Source organism: Ahaetulla prasina, chromosome 2 (assembly GCF_028640845.1).
Source record: "Ahaetulla prasina isolate Xishuangbanna chromosome 2, ASM2864084v1, whole genome shotgun sequence".
Lineage (NCBI taxonomy): Eukaryota > Metazoa > Chordata > Lepidosauria > Squamata > Colubridae > Ahaetulla > Ahaetulla prasina.
Window position 1 is genome coordinate 110345339 of NC_080540.1, and position 27335 is coordinate 110372673.

The 27335-nt window shown below is 35.7% G+C and overlaps 1 protein-coding gene across 3 annotated transcripts; it reads right to left on the reverse strand.

Annotated features, from left to right (window-relative positions):
- Positions 1-767: 767 nt before the first annotated feature.
- On the reverse strand, positions 768-25505 carry RARS1 (arginyl-tRNA synthetase 1). Of its 3 annotated transcripts, none has more exons than XM_058170633.1 (15): positions 25381-25505; positions 23095-23229; positions 20079-20273; positions 15130-15241; positions 14666-14766; positions 13227-13348; positions 12848-12968; positions 10925-11054; positions 9881-9985; positions 7929-8107; positions 7399-7508; positions 4825-4930; positions 3824-3996; positions 1862-2109; positions 768-971 (listed from the first exon to the last, which is right to left on the reverse strand). In XM_058170633.1, the coding sequence occupies exons 1-15, from the start codon at positions 25423-25425 to the stop codon at positions 862-864; spliced, it is 1992 nt and encodes a 663-aa protein (XP_058026616.1). In that variant the 5' UTR covers positions 25426-25505; the 3' UTR covers positions 768-861. The 3 variants fall into 3 exon arrangements, with proteins under 3 accessions (XP_058026616.1, XP_058026619.1, XP_058026617.1); XM_058170636.1 differs by lacking the exon at positions 25381-25505 and adding an exon at positions 25063-25277; XM_058170634.1 differs by lacking the exon at positions 25381-25505 and adding an exon at positions 23649-25005.
- Positions 25506-27335: the final 1830 nt, after the last annotated feature.

Below are 27335 nucleotides of genomic sequence, written 5' to 3' on the forward strand. Positions count from 1 at the left end.
AATGTACCTTTTTTAAAAAAGGCATTTTGTATAATAACGCTAGCCATGTAAAAGAAGTCTTTGGTATTTCTACCACTGTTTATATATTTCCAACAACAACAAAACCTCTTGCCACATGGCATCAATTTACAAATCTTTAGATATGGAGAGCTGGTGAATGCTAATATTTAGCAGCTAAGTAGCAATTTTAGTAATAGAAAAGGGGGGAGGGGAGAGAAGGAAGGAAATAATATATTGAATACTATTGGTACTTTAAACATGTTGAACATGCTGCAGTATTTTGCTTCTTTACCAACCACTTGTATTGTCAAAATAACTTTAGTAAAAATTGTTAACATGCTTGACTTATTGACAATGCACCTGTAATAAAAAGGTGAAGCGCTTCGTCAATTCAATATTGATGTGTGTGGAACAGGTAACTTTATTCGTATTTTACAACACTGTATGTTTTTAATTCCTGCAACATATGATTTGGTAAACTATCAGAGAAAGCCAGAGGATCCGTTTTTCATTTAGAATCATATAAGCCTCTGACAGAAATATTCCATTTTACTGAGCTCAAACATGACAAATTTCAAAAAAAAAATCTTGTTCTTGTTTACATTTCCCTACTGTAATTCAGGTTTTATGTGAACTTTAAATTTATACCAATTTTTAAATGCATACATATTGTGTCTGCATATAACACTTGTGGCTGAAAAGACATCTAACTTGGTAAAACACAATTGCAAGCATTTCTGGCCTGATAAGAAAGAGAAAATCCAATCTGAGCATCTGTTATTTTTATTAAGTTCTAACCCTGGCAAAGAAAAAAAGAAACTGTTTATCCTTTGCTTCTAACAGTTTTAAAAGTCATTTTAATTACATTTTTTGGACAGGCTTGATTCCCAAGATATCAAAACCTTTGGCCATCACAGCAGCTGTTGCTTCACACAGGAGCATTCGCCACATGTTCACATTCACTATTTCACCTAGATACAAAACAGATACAGCACAAAAATAAATATTAGATGCAATAATTTCAGAAATCAATACATATTTTGCCTCAATAACACAACATTACACAGTCAAAATCTGTTTCTCTCAATCTATCATAAATTAAGTTCATGAACAGATACTCTACAAGAAGTTGCTGACTTAAAACCATTCCTTTAGTGACCATTCAAAGTTATAGCACTGAAAAATGTGACTTATGACCAATGCAGCATCCCCATGGTCAGGTGATCAAAATCCGGATGCTTGGCAACTGGCATCTATTTATGACGGTTGCAGTGTCCCGAGGTCATGTGATTTCCTCTTGCGACCTGACAAGCTAAGTTGATGAGGAAGCCAGATTCACTTAACCACCGAGTTACTAGCTTAACAACTGCACTGATTCTCTTAACAACTCTGGCAAGAAAAGGTCGTAAAATAAAAGGTTGGCAAAACTTTCTTAACTATTTCATTTAGCAATAGAAACTTTGGGCTCAATTGTGGATCGTAAATCAAGGACTATGTAGTACTTTACTTTTGTGATGATTCTGTTCAAACTTCTGAATTCATTAGAGAGCCAATGCAGCTATAATTTAAGTTCAGTCTATCCAACCATGTATTTATTTTGCAATCATGGCAGGGTTTTATTTCAAAGGATTAGTAATTTTATTTGCCGTATTTTCTAGCCCTTTTTACAATAGAAAATTGAAAATATATTTAGTACAAAAAGTTTCATAGGTTCTTTCAGTACGAGGTTCCATCCAATCTGGTTTGAAAGAAAAGATTTTCACAAATCTTTGTATTTCTTACTGAGTTGTCAATACTTTGGGGCTTTAATAATCTTCCCGCAACTCTCCCACTTTTCTTTCAAAACACTAAGGTAACTCACCAGTTTGTCTATCTTTTTCCACACAATAACAGTTATCATAAAATTCAGTAAATGTGGTGGCTAGCTCATAGAGGTAGTCGCAGAGAGTGTGCAGTAAAAGGTCATCTAAGCACTTTTGGATGATCTCAGGAAACCTCAAAATGCATTTTCCTAGTTTCCATTCTTTTTCATGATCCAATATTATCTCTGTTGTTCCAGCTGCCTTTTGTAGTTTATCCTCATTGATATTAGCCACTCTTGCTATAGATCTGTCACAGGAATAAATCTTAGATTAGATGCCAAGGGATCAAACCTTTCCTTCTCTAGAAAAACATCTTTATCCGGACTCCCCAAAAATGTTTATGTGATGCAAGAACAAAGACGTACCAAAACTGCTGACTTGTCCCAAAAGGATGGGATAGTTATTATGCATTAGATCAGGGGTAATCAACCTTTTTATACCTACCACCCACTTTTGTATCTTTGTTAGTAGTAAAATTTTCTAACCACTCACAGGTTCCACAGTAATATGCCATGTATCGTCGTCTGCGCATGCCTCTCATGCATCGTGTATTGGGTTTGGGGGGGGGGAGCGCCAGCTACCAGCTCTGCTTGTCTGTTACAGCTGGGTGGTGTGGGGGGAGATGCGCGAGCTATTCTGGGATGAGGCTCTTTTGTTTGTGGTCGCACTATAGCGCCATTCAGTTTCACTTGCGTAATGTGAACTAAACTTATGTGTAGGCGATACAAATAGTATATTTCCAGAAATTTAAATTGTCACGGAATTTTATGAAAACTTAATGAAAATGTTTTTAAATAATGCTATGAAATTTTTAAAAAAATCAATTACATTTAAAAAAAGGAAAGTGCTTCAGTATTGGACAAAACCCCTACCGCCCACCATGAAAGCTGGAACACCCACTAGTGGGTGGTAGAAACCAGGTTGACTACCACTGCATTAGACAATATTGTTAGAAATACTGCTTCTTAAAATACAGAATTGCATCTTGAAAGATGCACTTTGAAAATGCTGTAAGTCCTGTAGCAGAAGAGATGTCAGAACCTGGGGATGGAGTGAAAAGAAAGATCACCCCAGAATCCCTACGTAACCACAAGAGAAGTAAGTCCAATCCCTTGACAGCTGTTGACCTTTAGCTAACTCCAATCAGGTGCCGACCTTAGTTGAGAATATTGCTTTACACTGGACAATAAATCTATTTAATTTAACTTTCACAAGTTGAACTGATCTTGCATATCCAACTAGTCCTCAGTCAATGTAAATCCAATATAAGCTACATCAGCCACTTTAGGCATCAATTACTCTATAAAAATAACTGGGAGTAAGGTATCGAGCAACCATACCTGAATCGTCTTGAGTTCTTATGCAAGAGCTCATTAATACATACAAAAAATTTCTTAAAATAAGCCACATATTTTCCTTGGCCTGTGCCAAGTGAGCAGGAAAACACATATTTGATTGAAGGAGGTCCCAGCAGGTTCAATACATGTCTCAGCAGCTCTTTGTTATTGAACCCCAATCGCAGAACCATAATATGTATTTTTGCTCCAATCACTATATATGCCATGCAAGTGTGTCCAAGATTACCATATCAAATTACCAAGTCTTGCCCTTAAAGCAAAATACACTGCTGAATGGGCTATGTGTTGCTTTTAATGCTTAAATTTTAAAGTTAATTTTAATTTTTTCTGGCTTCCTTGGGCATTAAAATAATTAAGTGATCTATGTTCATAGCTATAGATTGTGAAAGCAAGATTGTTAAACATACTGACAATTAAATGCCATTTTATAGTTAACAAATTAGCTAGTTTTAGCACATAGTAGCATAGCCTTAGCATTCTAAAAATGATTATTAGCTAAAGTTGTTTTTTTTAAATGTAGAGCAAAGCATTAATGGTCCCATATTATATTATATATTATCATATATTATAACTTGAAAAATAAAAGAACTTGGCATAATATACCTGATTCGAGTGAAGGCATAAAGTAAATATGCAGCAGTATTTCCTCTATCATCAAGCATCTTATCAAAAGAGAAAATATAATCATTTATTCTGTGATGAGACAGGTCTGCATATTTAATGCAACCAAAGGCAACTGAGATCTGGGCTGCCTTTAATTCTTCAGCTGTAAGAACCTGTTAAGAAAAATAAAACATTTTTTTTCAAATAAATGAATGAGTTTATTTAATTACCATCAATGACCAGCAAGATAAAGACATAAAGAATCGAACAAATACAACAAAAACAGTGTCATATACAACTATAAGGCTTGAAAAGATTAGATAAAGCATATTGCTTTAAAAAATGGTCAAGTAGCATCAAATGAGACATCATAAATAAACAATATTCTATCATTTCTAGCTGCTATTTGGAGACACTGTTGCTCAAAGATTTCAGTCTTCCAACAGTTTAGCTCAATTCTACAAGTGGCTCTAAAACAACTGAATAATGTTGGCATAAACTCTATTTATATATAAGCAAAGAATCTGAGATCACCAATGAAAGTTACAGTGATCATTCTACTTGTGGTAAGGTACAAAGCATTTCTTAGCAGTGAAATTACACCGCCCCCCCATACAATCAATACAAAAGTTGTCCTATCTATTCTTCATTCTGTGTTGTTCTGCCATCTGCTGGAAAGCTAAGATAATACAAGAGTCTACAGACCAGAGTAAAAAATAATCTCTGAATGTATGAAAATGTCTCGATAGATCTTGTCTCTTATTCCCTACCCATTTAAACATAAATGATAGCTTTAAGCACTATGAAACAGTACCAAGATGGGAAAATCTTAGTATGATGTTCATTGCTAACCAAACAAATATAATTAGCAAAACAGAAAATTCCAGGAAATTAAAACAAAAAGAAATACAAAGTGTAGGACATGGTGCATAAAGGCAAGATAGCAGAAGAAACAAAATTACTATGCTGGATTCAAGAAAAAAAAAGAAGAAATCCATTACCTTATCTCTTTCCTTTTCCTTCAGTTTATCCATTGATCGCTTTAGTCCTTCTTCAAGAAGATCAATCAATCGTACTGTATCCCCAGAACGTGTTTTGAACTTTTTTCTTATAGCAAAGAGTGAAAATTATTACTTTTCTGAAATGGTATCTCATTTTAAATAAAAGTTACATTCTAAATGTAAACATATGCTGCTTACACAGCATGAAAGTGACAAATACTCTTTGTATCCATGGTGACAGGTAATATATTAAAAAATGAATGGAATTTAAAGAATCTAAATTTTATTTCAGTGTAAATGTAAATACCCAGTGTAAATACCCAGTGTAAATACCCAGTGTAAATACCCAGACTAAGCGGATTAATTAAAGCTGAATTTTAGTTTGAACATGAGAATATTATAATTAATTTTGGGAAGGAGCACTTTGTTCAATTAATGTCACAATTTGTCTTATTGATGTATGCTAGGAATCAAACTCTCCCTGCACTCCTAAAAAGATAAGCCTTGTTATTATATGCCAATAATAATAATAATAATAATAATAATAATAATAATAATAATAATAATAATAATTATTATTATTATTATTCCATTTTAGGTGTAAGAAAATGTCTTTTCTCTAGCAACTGGTCTAGCTGTTTAAAGCATGGCTTGGTAGTTTTCCAGAAGTTAGCAACAGCAAAAACATGAGCATTTTATACACAGCTATGTAGTGCTTTACAGCCCTCTCTTAGTGGTTTACAGAGTCAGCCTATTGCCCCCAACAATTTGGGTCCTCATTTTACCGACCTCAGAAGGATGGAAGGCTGAGTCAACCTTGAGCCAGTCAGGATCAAAGTCCTGCATTCTAATACTTCATTCTAATGACTGCCACCATGGCTCCAAGTTAATCCTGTGAAAGCAATTATTGATGCTTCAGACAAAAAAGTTTGTTTTAGGCCAGGGTCAATATGGTTAAGAGGAGGAATGGAATTTTCATGCCCTGGACCATACTGATCCTGATCCAAAACCTTCTGGAGTGCTCCATTCCTGAAACAGTAGGTATTTCATTTCATTGACTCTAGTGTAATAAAATTATGTTTAGTTAATTACTGTAGTTAGTGCTCATATAATTTACAGTATAAATTTTAAGGCACCACATGAGGCCCCAAAAAGCAAGATAGGCAGCAAATAAATTTAACAAATTAATTAATTAATTAATTTTAAAAATGCGATTGAAATAAAAAAATAATTTAACAGCAAATGAAAGAGCTCCACACACAAAGGTTTTGGGCTTCAAGTAGCTCTGCATGACTCAGATGGTGAATCCCTAATTAATGGGCATAATTCAAATCTAAAATAGAAGAATAAAATAAGGAAGTGACAAGAGTTAGTAATAATCTGGATGGGGGGGAAGAGAAAAAGTCTTTCCAAACTAAAAAAATATATTGCTTCCTGAGTATTACTTAACCTGCTACTTCAGTTAATGAAGATTTGATTAATCATAAAATTGTGTAGATGGATGAAGAGGATTTTTATTTCCAACACAGACAATTTAATTATAACATGCAGATCAAAAAAAGAGATGTGTACATAGCTTTTCTTGCATTATGCACTAATATATACATTGAGTGTTATAGCTCGAAGTAAAGCTGCAGAATGTACAACCAAACATCATTCTAACTATCCTGCAAGAATGTGCTTCAAAAAAACAAGGCAAAATACATGTCACAATTGAATTGATGCTAGAAATGTTCAGAAATACAAAAAAAAATGTGTGTATTACAAAAAAAAACATTTTTCAAAGTAAAGTATGCAGATAAAGTATGACTTATACAGAGTCAGACTATTCATCCATCTAGAGTGATACTGGCCTCATTTCCAAGCAGTAGCTCAGAAAAAGGAGCAGCTTCGAAAGCATCAAATTACAAAAACCTGAATATTTGATCTAAACAGTTTATTTCCTAAAACTGCCTTCAACATGAATATTGCATGGTCCAAATCAATAGAATTTTTTTCTCTATTGAATTAATCTTAAATTAGGTTATCAATTCCTCCACTGAGATTAACAATAGACAGTCTGTTATTAACAGCAGCTGCTTGCAATTACTGCAGGTTCAAGTCCCACCAGGCCCAAGGTTGACTCAGCCTTCCATCCTTTATAAGGTAGGTAAAATGAGGACCCAGATTGTTGGGGGCAATAAGTTGACTTTGTCTATAATATACAAATGGATGAAGACTATTGCTTGACATAGTGTAAGCCACCCTGAGTCTTCGGAGAAGGGCGGGATATAAATTCAAATTTAAAAAAAAATAGAATTTACTAAGGCATTCCGAAAAAGAGTTTAGTACAGTGGATAAGGCAATAGGCTAAAAACAATTAAGTTCTAATCCTGACTTAGGTTTGATACTAGCTGGATAATCTCAGTTATTCTAAGAAAGTAATGGTAAACCACTTCTGAAATTGCTGGCAAGAAAACTGCAAGGACTTGTCTGGAAAGTCACTAAGAGTCAAGATAGACTCAATAGATGTACATATTCATATAACCCACCAACCCACCCATCCGAAAAAAAGAAAATACTTTGTACACTTACTTGTCTTCTCCCAACACCACTCCAAAAGGAGCATGAATTACTTTGGTCACTTTGGGGTCATACCAGCCAATCATCTGAGCTGCTGCAAATACTGTTTGTAAGTGAACAGACTGCAAAACAAAGCAGGACTAAAGTAGCAATTGTTAATTATGATGTCTAAAAATGTTTCTAATAAAGTGTGCCTTGTTTCAGAGAAGGCAATGGGAGCAACTGTCCTGAGAACCAAGGAAGGAACCAGACTCCCAGTAGGGTTCAATACTCAAAATGATCAGAAAAATTAATCTTTTTGTTCAATGAAAGAACATTAATCAGTTAAGCATAACTGACTGTATTTTGTGTTTCTCCATACATTGCTGTTTAATGGGCTGTTGATGTCAATGGGCAAAAATAAAAGACAAAAAAGTTACAGAAACTGATGAAATGGGAGGGCGTATTAATTGAACAGTAAATCTAGATCTGCTTGGATCACATCAATGTCCACAAGCGAAACATTTTACGAAATAGAAAACACTCAGGTTAGAGAAGCTCACCTGCCCACTGTCTACCACATAAATTATATAATCAGCTTTTTCTTCGAAAATCCTCTGTTTTATTGCTGCCAAATCTGATGTATCATATGTGAAACCCCCATCAGACTTCACAATTGTCAAAGGAACGGAACATCCTGGAATAAATAATATCTTTCGGCCATCATCCATTTGTAGAAACCCTAAAGATAGAAAATACATCACTGGTAACCATGCCAAAACAGATGGAAAATTACATTGAAGTTTGGGAAGCAAATATACTTTTTTTAAAAACATAAAATAAGTATAAATAAAAGCCAGTTCAATGAAGATTTACAAACAGAACTTGTCATAAAGCCATACTCCAAGCCAAGCAAACAGGCATACAAAATGGAGTCAATTGTTTAAAATTTCTACATCTGCCACTTCCAATGCAACACTGGTAATATCTCGAGATGGGCTTAACTTCTGATTTCAGAGGTTGATTGAAGGAGGAAAAACAAAGTGCCCAATTGCCTGAATTTTTTAAAAAAGAATCAGAAAAAAATGTAGCAAAATGGTTTTACTCTCATCCTGTTCTCACATAAGGTTTTGCTCCAAATTTAATCAAGAAAAATTTATCTGATTATCTTCCCATATGTAACATCTCTTACTTTCTATTTTGAGTAGATTGATTTAAATGCCTGTTTTCCAGCAATCAGAATCCTATAGATCTTATCATTAATCATAAACAAAACAATCATCCACTATTAAATATTTCCAGATTATAAATGTAGCCTTCCTAATACAAATTCTGTTAGTTGAAGCCATATCTCTAAAACGTAGGAAGCAATGATATTATTAGTTACTTGACTCCAGTTAAATGTAAGAAGAAGAAAGAAAAATAACTTATTTCGTTCAGAAAGAGATGAAACATAATGAAAGAATTATGGGAAATACCTTCTATCAGCCTTCAGTATTTTAAAGCATGTAATTCAAAAGCTAACCTAATTGCGTGTTGAATTTAGGTGGCCTTGATTAAAAAGCAGAGTTAATCATGACATTGAGCTATAAATAGCTATCTTAATCTTAATTAAATGAAGGATTTAATTTTTAGTTAGTGAACACTTTGGAAATTGTTAGAAACTAGCAACTCTTCAAATAGATAAGGACATATTGTCTGAAGATAGAAGATTCTCATATCAGCAGTGTGTCCCAAAGAACATTGGCTTATCATGCATGAGAGATATTTACATTTATTATGGAAATTTATTAACAACCAGGATACTAAAATGAACCAATCAGAAGTCAAAGATCCTGCCCGATTTTACTGTCAGCAATCTGCAATGTAATGCTTTCTTTCCAGGCCAGAGGATACAAAATAGTAACCTCCATATTTGAGGGCTGCCCAACTGAAGAGTAAACTGGAAATAACACGACATAGAAGAAACATTTTATCAAAGAATAGCTATCTCGGCAATTGACCAATTGACCAATCGCCATATGATCATTCATGCATTAACTCTTTTTTTTATCTCTCTGAACTTCTTTTTGTACTATAGTAGCTATCCAAAATGTGCACATACTTAATTAAAGAACATTTTCTTTTGCTTCTTGTATCACTGAACTTGCACAGGGCTATAAATATATTGCAAAAAATATTGCATGGTATTTGGTATAATCCTGATATTCGGCTTGTCACAATTTCTCTCTGAAAAGATGCTACTAAGCAGATTTGATAAACTTGTCCTGTGTCAGGTTAAATCAGTTAAATCAAGTTGTATATTACTTTTCCAAACCCATGACAACTGAAAGAAAAATAAAGTAATTTTGAATTTCAGGCTAATGGTACCTAGGTTTAGGTTTATTGATTAGGTATAATAAAACATTTTTAATCAAAGCTAACTTTCCTGAAGGTCTGAAACATATAATAAATGGATTATCATTTTGAACATATTTCAGCTATTTAACTTCTAATTACAATAGAGATGTGTTACCTCGTTCCTCAAGCTCCTTCACAATTTCATGCATCCTATCTTGGTAGTATGATTCTCCTCTGTCTATGATGGAAACATCCAAGCAGTCATAGATCTTTTGGAATTCTGATCAAAAACAGAAGGAAAAAAATCTAAGCACATAGCAGTGAAGAATTTGAGATACTTACGTTTGAAAATCTAGTGATTAGAATAATACAACAACAAATTATATGGAAGAGAAGCAATGTTAAAAAGTTGGATTCACCTTGAAATTCACCAAGGCTTTTGTCCTCAGTTTAAAACACAATAATAATTAAAGTGGTATCCTCTCCTCTCATAATTAGTAATTCTAACTGGCTTAATGAACTTTCAGGTAAATAAGACTGAAGCTGATTGTTGGGTTTTATCAGTATTCGATGTAGGTTAATAATTTAACTGGACCTTGAGTATTGGGTAAGTAGCATCCAAGGATAAGCAGCAAAATGTTTCAAACCAAAAAGGAAAGAAGTTCAGTTAACATAACTCAACTTCCGGACAACTCTACCTGAATAACTGAGAATCTTCATTGACATATAGCATGATATTAAGCATTCAGAAAAAGTAAGCAACACAAAAACTGAAAATTTTTCAGTGTCACACACTTGATTGGGAGCTTCCTACAAATAGAATTGTATAATAAAAAAGAAACTAGGCTTTAAAATTAACTATAATCTTCTCTATACAAATCCCTAAACTGTTGTTAAAAAATAGTGGACAGAAATCTATTTCAGGACATTCTTTATGGAGGTGATTCTCTCCCTTTCTTTCTTCATGCTGTAATATGTTGGTAGTTAGGAGACCCAAAACACTGTAAAGTTTGATATTACAGACTGAATCTTGGTCTCACAAAGAGCAACTTTAGATCCACCTCTCAAAATTTTCCACCCTAAATGGTACGTTCAAAATTCTTATGCTTCAGCAGTGATCTACAAAAATAATTTCAAGTCACAACTGTTTAAAAAAGTCTTTTTCTAAGAAAATGCTCAAAAGGAGGCAAGAAAAACCCATCAAAATTTCAAAAATCACCTTTTCGGGATACATCACAAATGAGGTTCCAAGCTTTAATGATGTCTGGACTTTTGCTCTGCAATAGGACCACACAGTGATATGCATGCTTCTTAAACTCTTCCTCAGTGTCAAACCTCCTTTTTGATTCCTAGGTTAAAAATATAAAGTTCAAGTTCAAAATTCTAAGCCTTTATTGTCATTGTACATCATCTATACAACAAAACTGGTTTAGCCTCTACTGGTGCAGTCCATACAAGAATACAAGACAACATAAATAATATAAAGAATAATCCTTATACAAGTAGTTAGGTGGAAAAAAGTAGTCATACTTTTCCATAATGTACATCATATTCTGTGCACATGTATATGACTCTAGTGTATGATCTTATGGTATATACATATTACACACTACACTGGCACCAATGAAATTCGTCATATTAACCTGTTTGAGATGTTATATTGTATTTAGGAGTCTGACAGGCCACGGGTAAAAGGTGTTTTTAAATCTGTTTGTCTGGCTGGCTATACTTGTGTGTCTTCTGCCCGATGGTAAAAGTGAAAAGAGACACTGGCCAGGGTATGAATCATCCCTAAGTATCTTCCTTACTCTGCTGAAACAGCGAGACCTGGCAATGTCATCCAGTGGTGTTAAGGGTGAAACCAATGATTTCTTGTGCCGAATTAATCACTCTCTATAGTGCCTTCCTGTCTGCGGCTGTACCATACAGTATGTGAGGACACTTTTTATCATGGACCGATAAAAAGAAGCCTTCAGACGTTATTCCACCTGATTTTTCCACAGGACTCTAAGGAAATGAAGTCTCTGTTGAGCTTTACTAACCACCAGGGATGTGTTGTTTTAAAGATGCAGTAATGTGCATTAAATGGAATCCAATCAAAGTATTAATGGCAGCATTAATGTTTAGGGTAGATAAAAAGGGCAATATTAATAAAATTTCAAATTAATAACTATATCAATTGAACTTTCAACAATTTTAAGTGTTTGATCTTTTCAGCATGTTTTAAAATATGCAGAAATTAAGCACCCTATGAAGTTGCAGCTCTAATATTGAAGAGAAATTGGGAATCCTCAATCACATATGAGTTTACTGTATGTGAATTTGAATATCCATAGGAAATTTTCTGCGCTATTTATCTGCATAATCTTCAATTGCTGATATGATAGTTCTTAAAAACTGTATAGTTTTTAAGCAATCTAAGTGCATCTATTTTTTTATCTGCAGCTATACAGACATTTTCTTTTCAAACTCTTTGCCCAATGATTACTTTTGTTTGGGTAATGTGCAGCAAAATCCTGTTGTGTTCAGGGACAGTTTCTTCAGGAATTAAAAGAACACTCTCACTTTTAACCCTGGCAGTAATACCCATCAGGCAATCATATGTCTCTGGATTCATTCCATCAATACATCTTTGATAGAAAAATGTTTATGTAGTCTGGATGGTTATGAACATCCTCCTACATCCTATTGATCTAAGGAGATTTTAGTCTAGTATCCCATCTAACTTCCTCCTGTAATCCCCAGAAATAGGCTGTCAATGGCATTAACTATTATTTGAGTGATTTTGTTTTGTCATTCTTTAATAACATTACACATGTAGATGATGACTGTATCTGCAGTTTTTCCTAATGGATTAAACTAATTTATTCATCTTTAAACGTATTATTTTTCCTCTAATTAAGAATAGCATTTAGTAAAAGCTCTAAATAAACATTTGCAATATTACTTGCTGTAACATTGATTCTTTCTTATGTAATTAGTCTCTACTGATCCCTTTTAATTTAAAAAAAATCTTACAAAAGCAACCTATATTAAGGAACAACAAAAATGAAAAACAAACATACTATTTCAATACCGTGCAAAACATCAAGCATTTTGTAAGCAATTGTAATCACAGTAACAAATATTGTGGATACAATACCTTATAAAAAGCTTGGAGATCTCCTATGGGTGGAGAAACAGTGAGGTAATCTGGAAATTTATCTTGCAGATGAGCAATAAGCATCCCAAACTGGGTGCCCCAATCTCCTAAATGATTCAATCTGGGTATCAAGAAAAATAAACCAAGTGTAAAATATAAGTAACCTTTACACAGAAAAATACTATTTCAGTTAATCTAATTGAAATGGTTCATCTAGAGTTCTGCGGTGTTTGGCCTAAAAATACTGTGCCAGATAAGTAACTACAATGGTATTTCCAGTGCATTTATTGCTTAATTAACACAGTTCATTCACAGAAAGAGAAGCACTGTATCTCTAAATACTTCATGAGCATGCCCATAATTATACTACATGACGTACCTTAGAACATCATGGCCCATGAATTCGAAAAGACGGCACATGCTGTCCCCAATTATAGTTGACCTCAGATGTCCAACATGCATCTCTTTTGCAATATTTGGGGAAGAGAAATCAATCACCACCTTTTTATATGGAATAAAAATAAAAAAAAATCTAAAAATTTAGAATACAACTGGTGTAAAAATATATACTGTATTTTTTGCACTATAAGACGCTCCGGACCATAAGATGCACCTAGCTTTTGGGGAGGAAAACAAGAAAAAAAAAGCTGCCTTTGCCTTCCAGCATCCATTGGTATTCATCTGGCTAGCGCCCTTGCAACAAACAGCCTGGTCAGCTTTAGCACGTTATCGCAGCCTGATTTAGCACCAGCAGCTGATTGGCAGTTCGATCGGCCTCCTGGAATACCGTCAATCAGCTGTTGCAGTCTATCGCCGCCTCCACGCATCTCATGTTCGGCCTCCGCACATCCTGTTTCCTGCCCATTTCAGGCAGTAGGGATCACCGCTGCCTACCACCGCTACTGATGCTTATCACTGGCGGTGAACACCAGCAGCGATCGGCAGTGATTCCCATCACTTGGAAAGGGCTGAAAACAGGGTGCGTGGAGTCCGAAAACGGCCGAAGGGTGGGCAGGGCTTCAGCAACATTCGCCCTATAAGACGCACAGACATTTCCACCCACATTTTTGAGGGGTGGGAAGGAGTGTATCTTATAGACCGAAAAATATGGCATGTAATATATATTTAGGTAATTATGGAATCCAGCTATTGTGAGTGAAGAATGAACATAATTGTATACTGCTCTGCATGTTTACTACATACAGAATACACACACACACTATCTTAATGGTTAGTGCATATAACCATTTTATGGTTGCACTAACCAGACAACATATAACCAGGACATTGTGAGTCCTAGTCCTGCCTTGGGCATAAAAGCCGGCTAAGTGATGTTGGACTAATCATCCTCTTTCAGATCAATTCCTCCACAGGGTTGTCCTTGTGAGGAAAATGAGAGGAGATAGTATTATATATGTTTGCCACCTTGATTTATCTATAAAAAAAATCAAACAAATGAAATAAATACGGTATGTTCAGGTTCTACCTAAATTATTAGTGTTTTGTACAAATGTTTCTTTGAAAGGAAAATAACCAATTTCTATATTTAAAAAGACAGAATTTTTGGAAGCTTGTATTATTAATCTAGATCAATATCTAAAGACAGTCATAGGTATTTTTCTACGCTTATAAGCATGAGCTAGTTTTTCTGTCACTAGCTCTCTTTCCTGGAATACAATGAAAGACATGTTTCATTGTTATAAAAGAGTTTGTACAGAGGCTCAAAGAAAACTACATATTAAAAAAACATTCATTTTTGGCAAAGCCAAAATGAACTCATCAGGCAAGATAAGATACCAATAGCCATTTACTGTTCACCTTTTTTCTTCCATTAGCAGCAGGTGGTTGAACTCCATTCATTAGCACACTGCTCAGCTGTCTGGATACAAAATCTTTCTTCAAGTGTACATTGATGAAACCTTTAGAGTCATCAAAATTAAAATGGTCATTAAGAATATAAATACATATCCACATCTATTTTCTTTACAAAAAATATTTTGAAGATTAGCGCAATATTTGTACACAATGCAGATGATTAGTGTAATATTGGTAATCACAATATAAATCTTCAGTTCACCACAAATGAAAGTTTATACCAAAAAAGTTACACATACTTATACCAAATAGATACACTCTTCTATTAACAGACATAATAATTAGTTAGGGGAGGAAGAACCATGTTCAGTAAGTGCCAGAACATGATATTGTCAACTTAATTTTATTACAATATACATTGCTAGCAAATTCTTTTTCTACTTATATTAAAGATAGAGTAACTGTACCAGGTCCAGCGATTTCAATTTTCTCAATGCATTCATTGTCTGGAATATTTCTCGCAATCTTGTCAGCAATATCTCTTGGGCTTACTTTTTGCTCCTTAGTCTTGAGCAGTATCTGAAAATAAGGAAAGAGTCAGTGTAATTGCTCATTGACTAGAAACACAGCCAGGCACACAATGCCATGATCAGTATCATACAGATCCATCATTTAACCCGTTTTGACAAAAACACTGTATTTTTTGGAGTATAAGACGCACTCCCCAAAAAAGTGGGTAAAAATTTCGGTGTGTCTTATAGACCAAATATGGGTCCATTTTTGGGTTCCAGAACCTTCCACACATCGTCTTTTCATCTTCCCTGGCGCCCAGAAGCACTCCATAGTGCTCCGCACAGCCTGTTTTAACCAAAAACGGGCCCGTTTTTGGCCTCCCAAATCCTCTATATGTCACATTTTTGCCCTCCCCAGCCGAAATTGGCACATTTTTGGCAAAAACGGGATGCATGGAGGGTTCGGGAAGCCAAAAATAGGCCTTTTTTTTGGCCTGCAAAGTGCTTCTGGGGACCTGGGAGAGCAAAAACGGATCGTGCGGAGGCCAAAAACTATTTTCTTGTTTTCTTTCTCTAAATCTATGGTCTTATGGTCCAAAAAACATGGTAATAGGTATTCTTATTTTATAAAAACCTGTTTAGAATCCACAAGCTAAAAAAACATCCAAGGACACAGAGATTCATTTATACATACTTTCAAGTATCTGAAGCCGAGGATAGCAAATAACTGTGATTCTATTTTGATGTATCTAATCCAGATCAGTTCAGCTTAAAATGAGCCATTTTTAAAAATTTATCAAGTGCTCAGAAAGTTTGTCTGTTTATCAGAATAATTCCAATATATGAAAGTAATCAGTGAAGCAAATATAACTTTTGCAAAAATTTAAGGAAAAAAAAATCTCCAGTAGCTTCACATCTTGAATATGACCTAGGAAGAGTTCAAAAGCATATGAAATTGGTAGAAACAGTCCATTACCAACTTCTGCCCATGCCTATTTTAAGAAGCAACAAAAACAGAAACCCATATTGGACAAGATAGCTAGCCACTGTTTCTCTGGAGTAAAACAACAGTCAACTATATTCTCTAAAAAGGATTGCAAGTTTGTGTTGAGTTGGATGGCTTCCAATCTCAGTACTAATGAGAATGAGCTCTTTAAAAAAAATGTGCTTCATTTATCCAATACATTCATGCAGAGAACCTGATGGCTGGCACGTATCAATGAGATTACTGCCAGGCCACTTTGCCAAGCTATCCAACTACTTTCCTAGGCAATTAAGAAAAAAGTGTGAGTTACCTTGTGAACATTCACTGATTTAATTGATTATAGAACATTACAAAAATTGTACCCATGTGGATGAATATATTAGGAATATATAAACATCCCAGCTAGTGGGATGCAAACAAGAGCATGTTGGCTTGTAAAACAGATTGTACTTGTGGCACATTGGCCAAAATGGTTGATTATTGTGTCTTTAGGATTAGTAGGGAAACTGCATATGGCATAACTACAATGGGGAGTAGTAATCTAATGTGCTCTTTCTTATTTTTACTAAAAATCATTCCACATAAAGTCTGGTTGACCAACACTGGTATGTATGGGCCCAAATGGTAAATGCTAAAGGATATGGAAATAAATAATAAAGATGAATTAAATGAAGGAAATAAAAGGATCCTTTACTAATTATATTATTCTTTCACCATTAATAATAAAATCGTATCTTTTGCACACAAGCACGTGAACAGGCTTCTGCTTATACTACATATAAGTGATACCGTATCAACCTTGCAAAGTCTCAAGCTTCTTCTTTCTGCTATCTATTCAAGATGGAGAGTGATTAATATTTATATGTTAGGATGTAAGTGTATACATATGCAAGTATATAGCATGTCTATATGTATGTTATGTATGTGTATACTTTAGAGAGTAGGCAATAGAATTTCATTTTCAGTGTGGCAGGGTGCCCACAGAAAAAATGATAATAAAAGTTATCTTATGTTTCTTATATTTAAAACAGATTTCTGAGCAGATATACATTGAAAAATAACAATTCCCCTTATTTTTGGATCTCTAAATGACCCACTGTTCCTACAGTATATTCTGTCATTTTGTTCAGAATAACTTACCTCCTAATTATATTAATTCAGAATAAGTTTCCCTGAACTCATCTCTAAATTTATTAACACCACTTGAGTGTTGATATGAAACTATCTCCAAACATCTATTTTTACATGACATAAAAATCCTAGATAATGTTGTATGTTATATGAGAAAATGGCTGAGAAAATATCTACGGACCCTTCACATCCTTGACATAAACTGTTTCAACTTCTCCCCTCACGACGTCTTTATAAGGCATTGCATGTCAAAACAACTAGAACAAAGGTAGTTTTTTTCCCCTCATGCCATCACTCTGCTAAATACCTAACTCCCACAGCATTGTCTTATGCCTAAAGATGTAGAAGGGTTGTATTGCTATCATCTTCTCATCTTTCCTATTACCTTCTATCAGTATCTTATGATTTATCATTTGTTTCTATCTTATGATTTATGATTGTAACTATGATTTATGATCTATGACTTGTCACTTTGTTGTTTGTATGTACACTGGGAATGTATGGATCGGAGACAAGTTCCTTTTATGTCCAATCACACTTGGCCTATAAAGAATATTCTATTCTATTCTATTTTATGTGTATTTTCTTATATGCAATATGTTTAGGCCCTTGCATTCATAATTAAACCTATTCCTACGCTTTCTTGCATATATTCATCTATACAAGACTAGACTACTTTCAGCCAAATCTATTTTCATTTTCATTTTCCTCTATTTTCATAGACACATTTCTTTTCATTCATACAACCATGCATGTTCTTCACCATTTATTTTCTTGAATTTCAAGAAGTATGCAACCTCTCATACTATTTCAAAGAGTAAAAGAGATGAGAATGACCAGTAAGAGAGAGATGTGAGGTCTCCTTGGTTGTGTAATTGTGGAAAGATTTACAATGTATATTGACAAAGCTATGATATTGGCTAAGACCCTGAGTTGTTTTCACAAATTTAAACAGATTTTTTTATGATGCAAGGACAAGCATGGATACAAAAATTAATTTATCAAAGATTACTGTTGTGTTTAAAAGGGAAAACTGAGTGAATAGTTGTAAGCTGTACAAAAGTGGGAAAAGACTAAGATCAAATGTATTTATGTACAAATGGATGAATGTTAGGATATGGAATACAGTTAGTGGAGAATATGTCTGCAAGCAATTCAGGGACTGAATGTTTGCAAGGAATGTTTGTAGAAGGATGTAGATAAGTCAGCTGCTTCCATCCAGTTTGTTATAGAATGTTGGGTATAACAGAAACATAAAAGTACATAGAAGGAATAGTGACTTTAAGAAGCAGATGTGGTAAAATGAGAAAAATGAATATGTGTTGAATATAAATGTGAGACTAGTGTGAAATAATTATCCTGAGGGAATAATTTTGGTCAATAGAGATCAATCAGGATCAAATCCCAAACAAAATTATGAACAAAAAGTTAATGAGATGGGGGAAAAAGAAAATACTAAAAAGAAAAATTTTGAAATAATAATGACTGGATGGCATTTATGACATTCTAAAAGAGTTGAGAAGTTAAAAAAACAAATTAAATTGATATATGGAGGTCTGAAGGCAAGCATGATTTGCAAGGGTCTTCGTCTTATAGCGAGTGGTCTTTGTGTAAAATACATTGTTATGTTTCTTTTTCTTTCTTTCTTAACTTGTGTCTTCATTTCTTTAGTTTACCGCTGTTTATTTTTTTCTGCTCTTTGCCTAATATTACTTACTCCCAAAAGCAATAGCATGAGTTATATATGAGTGAAAATTTATATTGCTATTTATTACAGTATTCAAATATACTGTGTTTCTCCGAAAATAAGACTTTGTCTTATACTTTTTTGAACCCCAATATAAGCGCTTGGCCTTATTTTCGGGGAGGTTTTATTATTTTGGGGCTCATGGAGCAAGATGGGGCTCCTATTGCCATCTTACCTGATTTCCAGCTCTGCGTTTAAATATTTTTGGAGAAAGCTTATTTTGGGGGGGTGGGGGTGGGGGTTGAGGCTTATTTTAGCGCATGTGCTCAAAAGCCCGATAAGGCTTTTTATCAGAGAATGTCTTATTTTTGGGGAAACAGGCTATATATTTAACTATTTTGCATTGTACAACACATTGCACTTAGATATGTTCAGACCAAGAATGGAAGGAGAAAAAGCAATAGTTCATTTAGAAACATATTTATAAATAAATCATCCATATCAATCCTCTTACCGATATCATACCCACATTTACTTGGAACAATAAATATGATCTTTAACTCGATTCCTAGAAAGATGTGTTGCACATCTTTGCTGACCTTTCACTACAACATTTAAAACCTTTGACCTAAAAGACTCTAATTTTTATTACTGCTACTTTCACTTTTTAATTGCTAGATTGCTAATCTTGTTCTTTGTCTCTTCTGCTTTCCTTTCAGTGTATATTATTAAGTTATCTTTAAATTGCACAAAAAAAGATGTAGGAATAGTTAAAATAAATACATACAAAGAGCTTGACAGTTTCCACTAAAATATTTGTTTTTTGGCTATATAATCACCAGACCAAATTTTGAGAAATCCTGAATATCACTATACCCTGCTATTCACATGACTACACTTTTTCAAGCTATTTACAAAGCATTGCCACAATTCAAAAGACTTAATAATATATGGGAGGTCTATGGAAAAAGAACTGTCTAATAAAAGCAGATCAAGTGTCTAATTGGACACTCAAATTACAGCATGGTAATATGTTGTGATAATCTTATGTTTTAGATGCAACAGTAAAGAACTATGAAAAGTACACATACTATCAATTACCTGAGATATGCTCATAGCACTGTTACACTGGTAATCACCAAACCTGGACTGTTGACTTGGTGTTACTGCCAATGGTGGGTTTTCTAAATCAGGATATGCAGCTTTGATAGCTGCCTTAAAAATTTCTTGAATTCTGTGATTGATATTAATCATGCCTTTGAATGATTTTTCTCTACGTCTTTCCTCCTGAAGGCTCTAAACAGGAATACAAAATAAAATTACTTAATAATGAATTCAAGTAGATAAGAATGCATGATTCCATGGAGCTAAGAATTCAAAATGTAATTTCAAATTATAAACGAAATAAGAAAGTCCTATTTAGTCATTTCCCATCTTTTCAAATTAGAATTCCACAAATGGGTTTGAATTAGATGGTTATGTGTATACATATTTATGTTTCCGAATTATTAACAAATGAAAAAGTTTCATTGTTACATGATGTGTCACACCTTGTAGAAACAATCTGATAGAACTGGATGCTTTGTCTCTATCTGGTTCTATCCATTTGTGTGTGAGTGCATGTGTATACACATGCAACCTGTCCCCCTTTTATTTGGGAAAACCCTTACACTGTAAGTACATTTCCAAGAATAGCAACATAGTCTATCTACCCATCCCTGTTAAAACGCCAGTTGTTAGATGTAAAAAATGAGACCAAGATAAATCACTTCAGATTTTTTCCATCTTTAATATAGCATATAAGCTGTATAGTTCAATTAAAAAAACCTAAAATCTTGAGATCTGGGGGAAATAACAATAAAAAACATAGAATAATGTGGTTGCATAAGTCTGTACACCCTCTTAGGGTTGCTGTGTTCAGAATTAACCAATTACATTCAAAATACCGTATATACTCGAATATAAGCCGATCCGAGTATAAGCCGAGGTCCCCAATTTTACCCCAAAAACTGGGGACTCGAGTATAAGCCGAGGGTGGGAAATGAGGCACCTACCGGTTGGGGAAACCCTCCCTCCCTCAGCTGAGAAGGCTGGCGGCTCCCCCGCCCCGCCCTCTCACTGCACCGGCAGGGCTTCCCCGCGCCGTCCGGTAAAATGTGAAAAAAAGAAAAAACCTCGAGTATAAGCCGTATATACTCGGTATAAACGAGGGCTTAAAAAAAAACCTCGAGTATAAGCCGTATAGACCCGAGTATAAGCCGAGGGGACGTTTTTCAGCACAAAAAACGTGCTGAAAAACTCGGCTTATACTCGAGTATATACGGTAGTCAAGACACACCAACAATTGAAGTGACTCTGATCAAACATATATAAAGTTCAGCTATTCTATTAGGATTTTTCTGCTTGGTTGCCTCTTATTGCAAAGGCCTGGTCTGCAAAGAGCTTAAAAACTATCTAAGAAATCTTCCACTTCTGGAAGATATCAGTCAGTAAAAGGGTCACAAAAAATTCTAACCATTGTACCATGGAACAGAATGAACACAATCATCAACAAGTGGAAAAAATATGGCATAACAGTGACATCACCAAGAACTGGATGCCCCGCCATTTCTAATGTATTATGGTCTGATGAGACCAAAGTTGAATTTTTTTGCCATAATTCCAAGAAGTATGTTTGGTACAAAAATAACATTGCACATCACTAAATGTATACTCTACCACAACAAAACATGGAGGTGGCGGCATCACCTTTTGGGGCTGCTTTTCTTCAGCTGGAACCGGGGCTTTAGTGAAGGTGGAAGGAAGTATGAACAGTTCCAGATATAGGTCAATTTTGCCACAAAATCTTCAGGCCTCTGCTAAAAGGCTGAAGATAAAGAGGAATTTCACCTATAATGACCCCAAACATACCTCCAAATCAATAAAAGAATGGCTTCACCAGATGATCAAAGTTTTGGAATCACCCAGCCATAGCCCAGTCCTGAATTCAATTGTAATTCTGTAGGATAACCTAAAGAGGGCTGTCCACAGGAGATGCCTTGCAATCTGACAGATTTGGAGTGACAGATTTATTGTTATTTTCACCCTGAAAACATTTTTTTCCCTTTTCAATTAAATTGTACAGCTTATATCTGTGATGGCAAACCTATGTCATGCATGCCACAAGTGGCACGCAGGGCCCTCTCTGCAGGCATGCCAGCCGTCACCCCAGCCCAGCTCTACTACACGTGTGCGTGCCTCCCACCGGCCAGCTGGTCTTCAAATCTCTGCCATGCACGCATGTGGGGCAGGGTGCATACGAGGATGCACCTGGCATATGTGGGGGGTAGGGTACATGCACGGGGTGCTTGCATTACATTTTGGGGTTTGCACCAACCTGGAAGCCAGAAATAGGTGAGGGGGGGCACGGTGCATGAGCAGGGGAGGCGCACACTTGTGCGGGGGCGGGGGCATGCGCAGGGGTTGGGGCGTATGTGCAGGGGATGCTTGCATTGCATTTTGGGGTTTCTGACACAAGCAAACACAGGTGCGCACACAGGTGCATGCTTTGGGCACTTGGCATCAAAAAGGTTAACCATCACTGGCTTATATGTTATATGAAAGGTAGAAAAAATTCTGAAGTGATTTCTTTTGGTCTGATTTTTTACATCTCAAAAATCTGGCATTTTAACAGGGGTGTGTAGGCTTTTTATATCCACTGTACATCAAGAGAGAAAATTCCTTGCAGTTCTGGAACTGTAGTTATTTTCCACTGTAATTCTCCCACCTTTCTGCTTTCATTTTCTTCCTCTGGGTATGGTGCTCAATTTTGTCCAATCTAATTAACTCTTTCTTAACTTTAAAGAAAAAACTCAAAGAGCAGACTTCATGAGCCAGTAGGTCTTTTTCTGCCATCTGTTTTCTATGTTATGACTGTGCACAACCATTTCTGGATGCAATGTCTTCTATTTTCAATTTATTTAGCTTTGACACAATGGTCCCTTTAGTTCTGGAAACCTATCCAGCAGCTTAGAAGCAGACATGCTCATGATTTTCATAAAAATGATTCTTTCAGATCTAAAGAAAGTCCATTTTCCTTATTCTCAATGTTTGCTCTCCTAAAAGTTCAAAATCATACCTTTTGTAAGATATTTAACCGATATTTTAATTTTGCATTTTCTTCTCGCAATTCTTCCAAGGTTGGTGAAGCTCCCAAGCATCCATAGTTTTTCAAATGATCTATTTCAGCAGTCAAAAACTTGATTTCTCTTTCCTAAAAAGCAACAATCATTTTTTGAACATTACAGTTTATTTCCTACAATTGAATAAGGGTACCACTCTTATTTCTTCACCATGTATGGACCGTTATATACCTTAGGAAAACATTTCAGTTAGAAAATTCAGAAAATGATTTCAGTCATCTATTAATCTGTATCTATTTGCATCCTCAGGTTTTAAATATCAATCTAATACTAACCTTGGTGAAGGAATAAATAGCTTTTTGAAATAGGTTTCTGCTATTAAAACATGTGCAATTTTTAATCAAGCTTTCATATCATGAGTTATGGAAATAACTAATCTTCTCCCTTATTCATACAGCAAAAATTATTATAAGAAATAATTATAAGATATGTTTCAAAGAATAAGTACAATGACTACGTGGCAAAGAAAGAAGCTGCTAACAATTGTCACCTTTATGTGAAAAGTTCACTGCGAGAGATGTCATAAGTTTTCTCATTTAATTTTTATAGTTTTTATTTTATTCATTAAACATATATGCTGCTATCTATCACACTATTTTTCAGTCTTGATAGGAATTATTTTGGCTTCCTTGGAGATTGCTGGAAAGGTAGGCATTTATTTGCAATATTTTATTGCTTTGATATAAAAAGAAAACAAAAGGAGAAAAGAAAAAACAGGAAAGGGGGGGAAACATTTCATTACACAGAGAAAATCATGCAATTCAGTTTATTCAACTCAAGTGCAGAACAATTCAAGTGCAGAATACTTCGACTTCTGACATCCTTTCCTTTGCTGTCAGGAAATGTCAATCTTGCCATAGATTGGGAAAAACTAAAGATAAATCGATAGGTGTATAACAACACATCTAGTTTTTAGCATACATATTTTCATCAAACAACTAAATTCGTCCCATAAAAGAACTAACTTATTTGATGTTTTGGTCAGCAAATACAGATAGTCCTCAACTTAAGATGATAATTGAGCCCAAAATTTATGTTGCTAAGTGAGAAATTTGTTAAGTGAGTTTTGCCTGATTTTACGACTTTTCTTGCCACATTTCCTAAGTGAATCACTGCAGTTATTAAATTAACAACACAGTTGTTAAGGGAATCAGGGAATCTGGTTTCTCCATTGACTTTGCTCGTCAGCAAAAGGGGATCACATGACTCTGGGACACTGAACCTGTCATAAATGTGAGTCAGTTGCCAATGTAAATCACATGACCATGGATGGGGCTGCTGTAATGGTCATAAGGGTGAAAAATGGTCGTGAGACACTTTATTCAGTGCCGATGTAACGTCGAACCGTCACCAGGTGAACCAGCAGAATTCACACGTAAATGGAAATTATAACACACTATTACTACATTAGGTACATTAACCTTTTATTTTAAGAAAATAAAAGTGAAAATACAGAAAGATCTCTACAAATGAGAGGAAGGAAAAAAAGAGAAAGGAGTGAGGAAGTAGGGTAATCTACCTGTATTAGGCAGTTCTTTTTCCCTAGACCTGACATATATTATTCCTTTCTGCCTATCAAGAAGGAACTTAATTCACCACTGACAAAACATGCAAAATTTACAATGCTTTTAACCAGAGGTGGGTTTCAGCAGGTTCTGACCAGTTCTGGAGAACCGGTAGCAGAAAACTTTGAATACTTTGGAGAACCTGTAGTAAAAATTCTGACTGGCCCCGCCCCCATTTATTATCTGCCTGCCAATTCCCAGCTGATCGGGAGGAAATGGGGATTTTTGCAGTAACCTTCCCCCCGGAGTGGGGTGGGAATGGAGATTTTCCAGTATCTTTCCCGTCACGCCCACCAAGCCACGCCCACAGAACCAGTAGTAAAAAAAATTGAAACCCACCACTGCTACGCCCCGCTAAGCCACTTTTCCTTCTCTCGCCTGGCACAACGGACTCGAGCGGGGAGCTTTAAAGCCCGGCCAAGAATATTAAAATAAATGCCTTTTAAAAGGCCGAAGTGGAGACAAAAGGGGAAAAGCTTGGCCAAGGCTTTCCCGCGCAAGCTCCAAACATTGCCACGCGTCCGCAGCGGAAGCCCAGCCGGCAGAGAGAGAGAGAAAGCTCTCCGGCGCGTCTTCGGAGAAGAGCAAGGACCGTCCCGGCTTCCCCCTTGGTCTTCCCCCGAAACCGCGCCCAACCCACCCCGGGAAGCCTCTGACCTGGCGCTGCAGCCGCTCTACCCACTCCGCCGACTGCATTGCCATTCTCACGAACCACAAGCAAGCCGCAGCCGGAACCGGAACCGGAACTCACTGTTGACGCCAAGGCGAGAGAAAGTGAGTGAGTGAGTGAGAGAGAGGGACCGAGGAAGAAAGCGCGTCGAAGCTCCCTCCAGCGCCTTCGGGCGCCCCCTATTGAGTCGCGCCGGCACGTGTTTTCTTTTTTTGCTGTTCCTTTCCTTATGGAGGCTTCGTGGCCGCGCGGCGCCAAGGTTTTCGGATTTAAAAAAAAAAGACTGCAAAATTAATTACGGGAAATTATAATGCACGAGACAAAACGGTTGTCTAGGAAGCGTCGGACAAACCATGCGAAACAACTTAAGTCTTGCAGGAAACAATGGCCAGGGCGATTCAAGAGACTCGCATCTGTCCAGCATCTACCGCTTGAGGTAGTCGGTTTATTCTCCTGGTAGAAGAATTAAATGGAATGGACTAGACTAGACTAGACTAGACTAGAGAATATAGGAGAATATAGCATAGAATAACAACTTTATTGTCACTTTGAATGTAGCCTAATTGGCATACATTAAAATTAAATTTCGTTGCATACAGCTCTGAGAGATACTAGAAATACTTCGAAACCTGCTCCCAGAGGGGAGCAACAGAAACAGACGGTAAAGTGGGTGTGTGGGTTCTATTATTTGAATGAGTCACAGAGTGGACAAGGTGATGTGAGGAGCTGGGAAGCCAAGCAGTGGGAAAAGGGTCCTTTCTTACATAATGTTTCATTGTTAGACTGTTGTAGAGCTTCAGACACCATTGAGATGTAAGTAGTTGCAAAATTCGAGTTTGACCTTCCCTATTTCTGGGAATGTTTTTACTTTCCATTACCAGTTTGTTATTTTGTTAAAAACCTTGAAGATACTTAGTTTCTTACTGACACTTTCCCTAAGCATATTTTCCCCATCACCACATGGAAACACTTAAAAATTCACAACACACTATCGAGCAGTGTCTAGAACTTGCATTAGGACAATACATTTAAGGATGATCTTGAATTAGTTCCATCAGTCTTCTTAAAGTCTTTTTTACATAATTGCTATGCTGTTAAGATTCTGTTTCATGTCTTTTACATTCACTTTTGCTCTGTTTTGATAAAATATCAGGCAAGCTTCTTTCGTTATGTCTGAATTGGAACTGGTGCTCAGTTTCCAAACTGGTGTGTGCCACAATCCCACTTTCTGAACATGCTACCACTTACAAGTAGTAGTTTCATTTTAAAGTTACAGTGAACTAGGTATAAATATTTTGAAGTTTTCGAGTAATACCTGAAATTTAATACAGCAGAGGGCAGAGCATTGAAATTCCTTAACATTTTCAATGTATGAAAAATACATTGACTGTCTCAACAGTTTGCCTTTTTACGTAAATGGCAGTTGTAATAGTTCCAAGAACAGATTAGAACAATCAGGACATTGTTAAGTACAACAGATTTAGAAGTTAGGATGGAAGGGTTCTAAGGGATGGGTTTATGCTGTTAGAATGAAAAGATAAATTCCTTCTTCAGCTCATTACTCTGGAAGCTATACAGAAACCCAGGAAGCTGCCTTAAAACTCTCTCTCTAGGAAAAGTACACCAGATCAGGAAATTATAAAAGAAACATTACAATGCAGAAGGATGGACAATCCTCAGGACTACTAAAAGTACTAATCCAAGTACCCTTTTATCTGATTCAAACAATAGAGATGTTCATTGATTGTATTTATAATTTATTTATATCCAGGGTAAATTATTTTTACAAATAACTCAAGGTGGAAAACGTATCAAACACCTTTCTTCTCCTATTCTCTCAACAACCACCACCCTTGACATGGTTTGGGCTGAGAGTGACTGGCCCAGTCATCCAGCTGGCTTTCAAGGTTAAGGCAGGACTTGAACTCACAGTCTTCTGCTT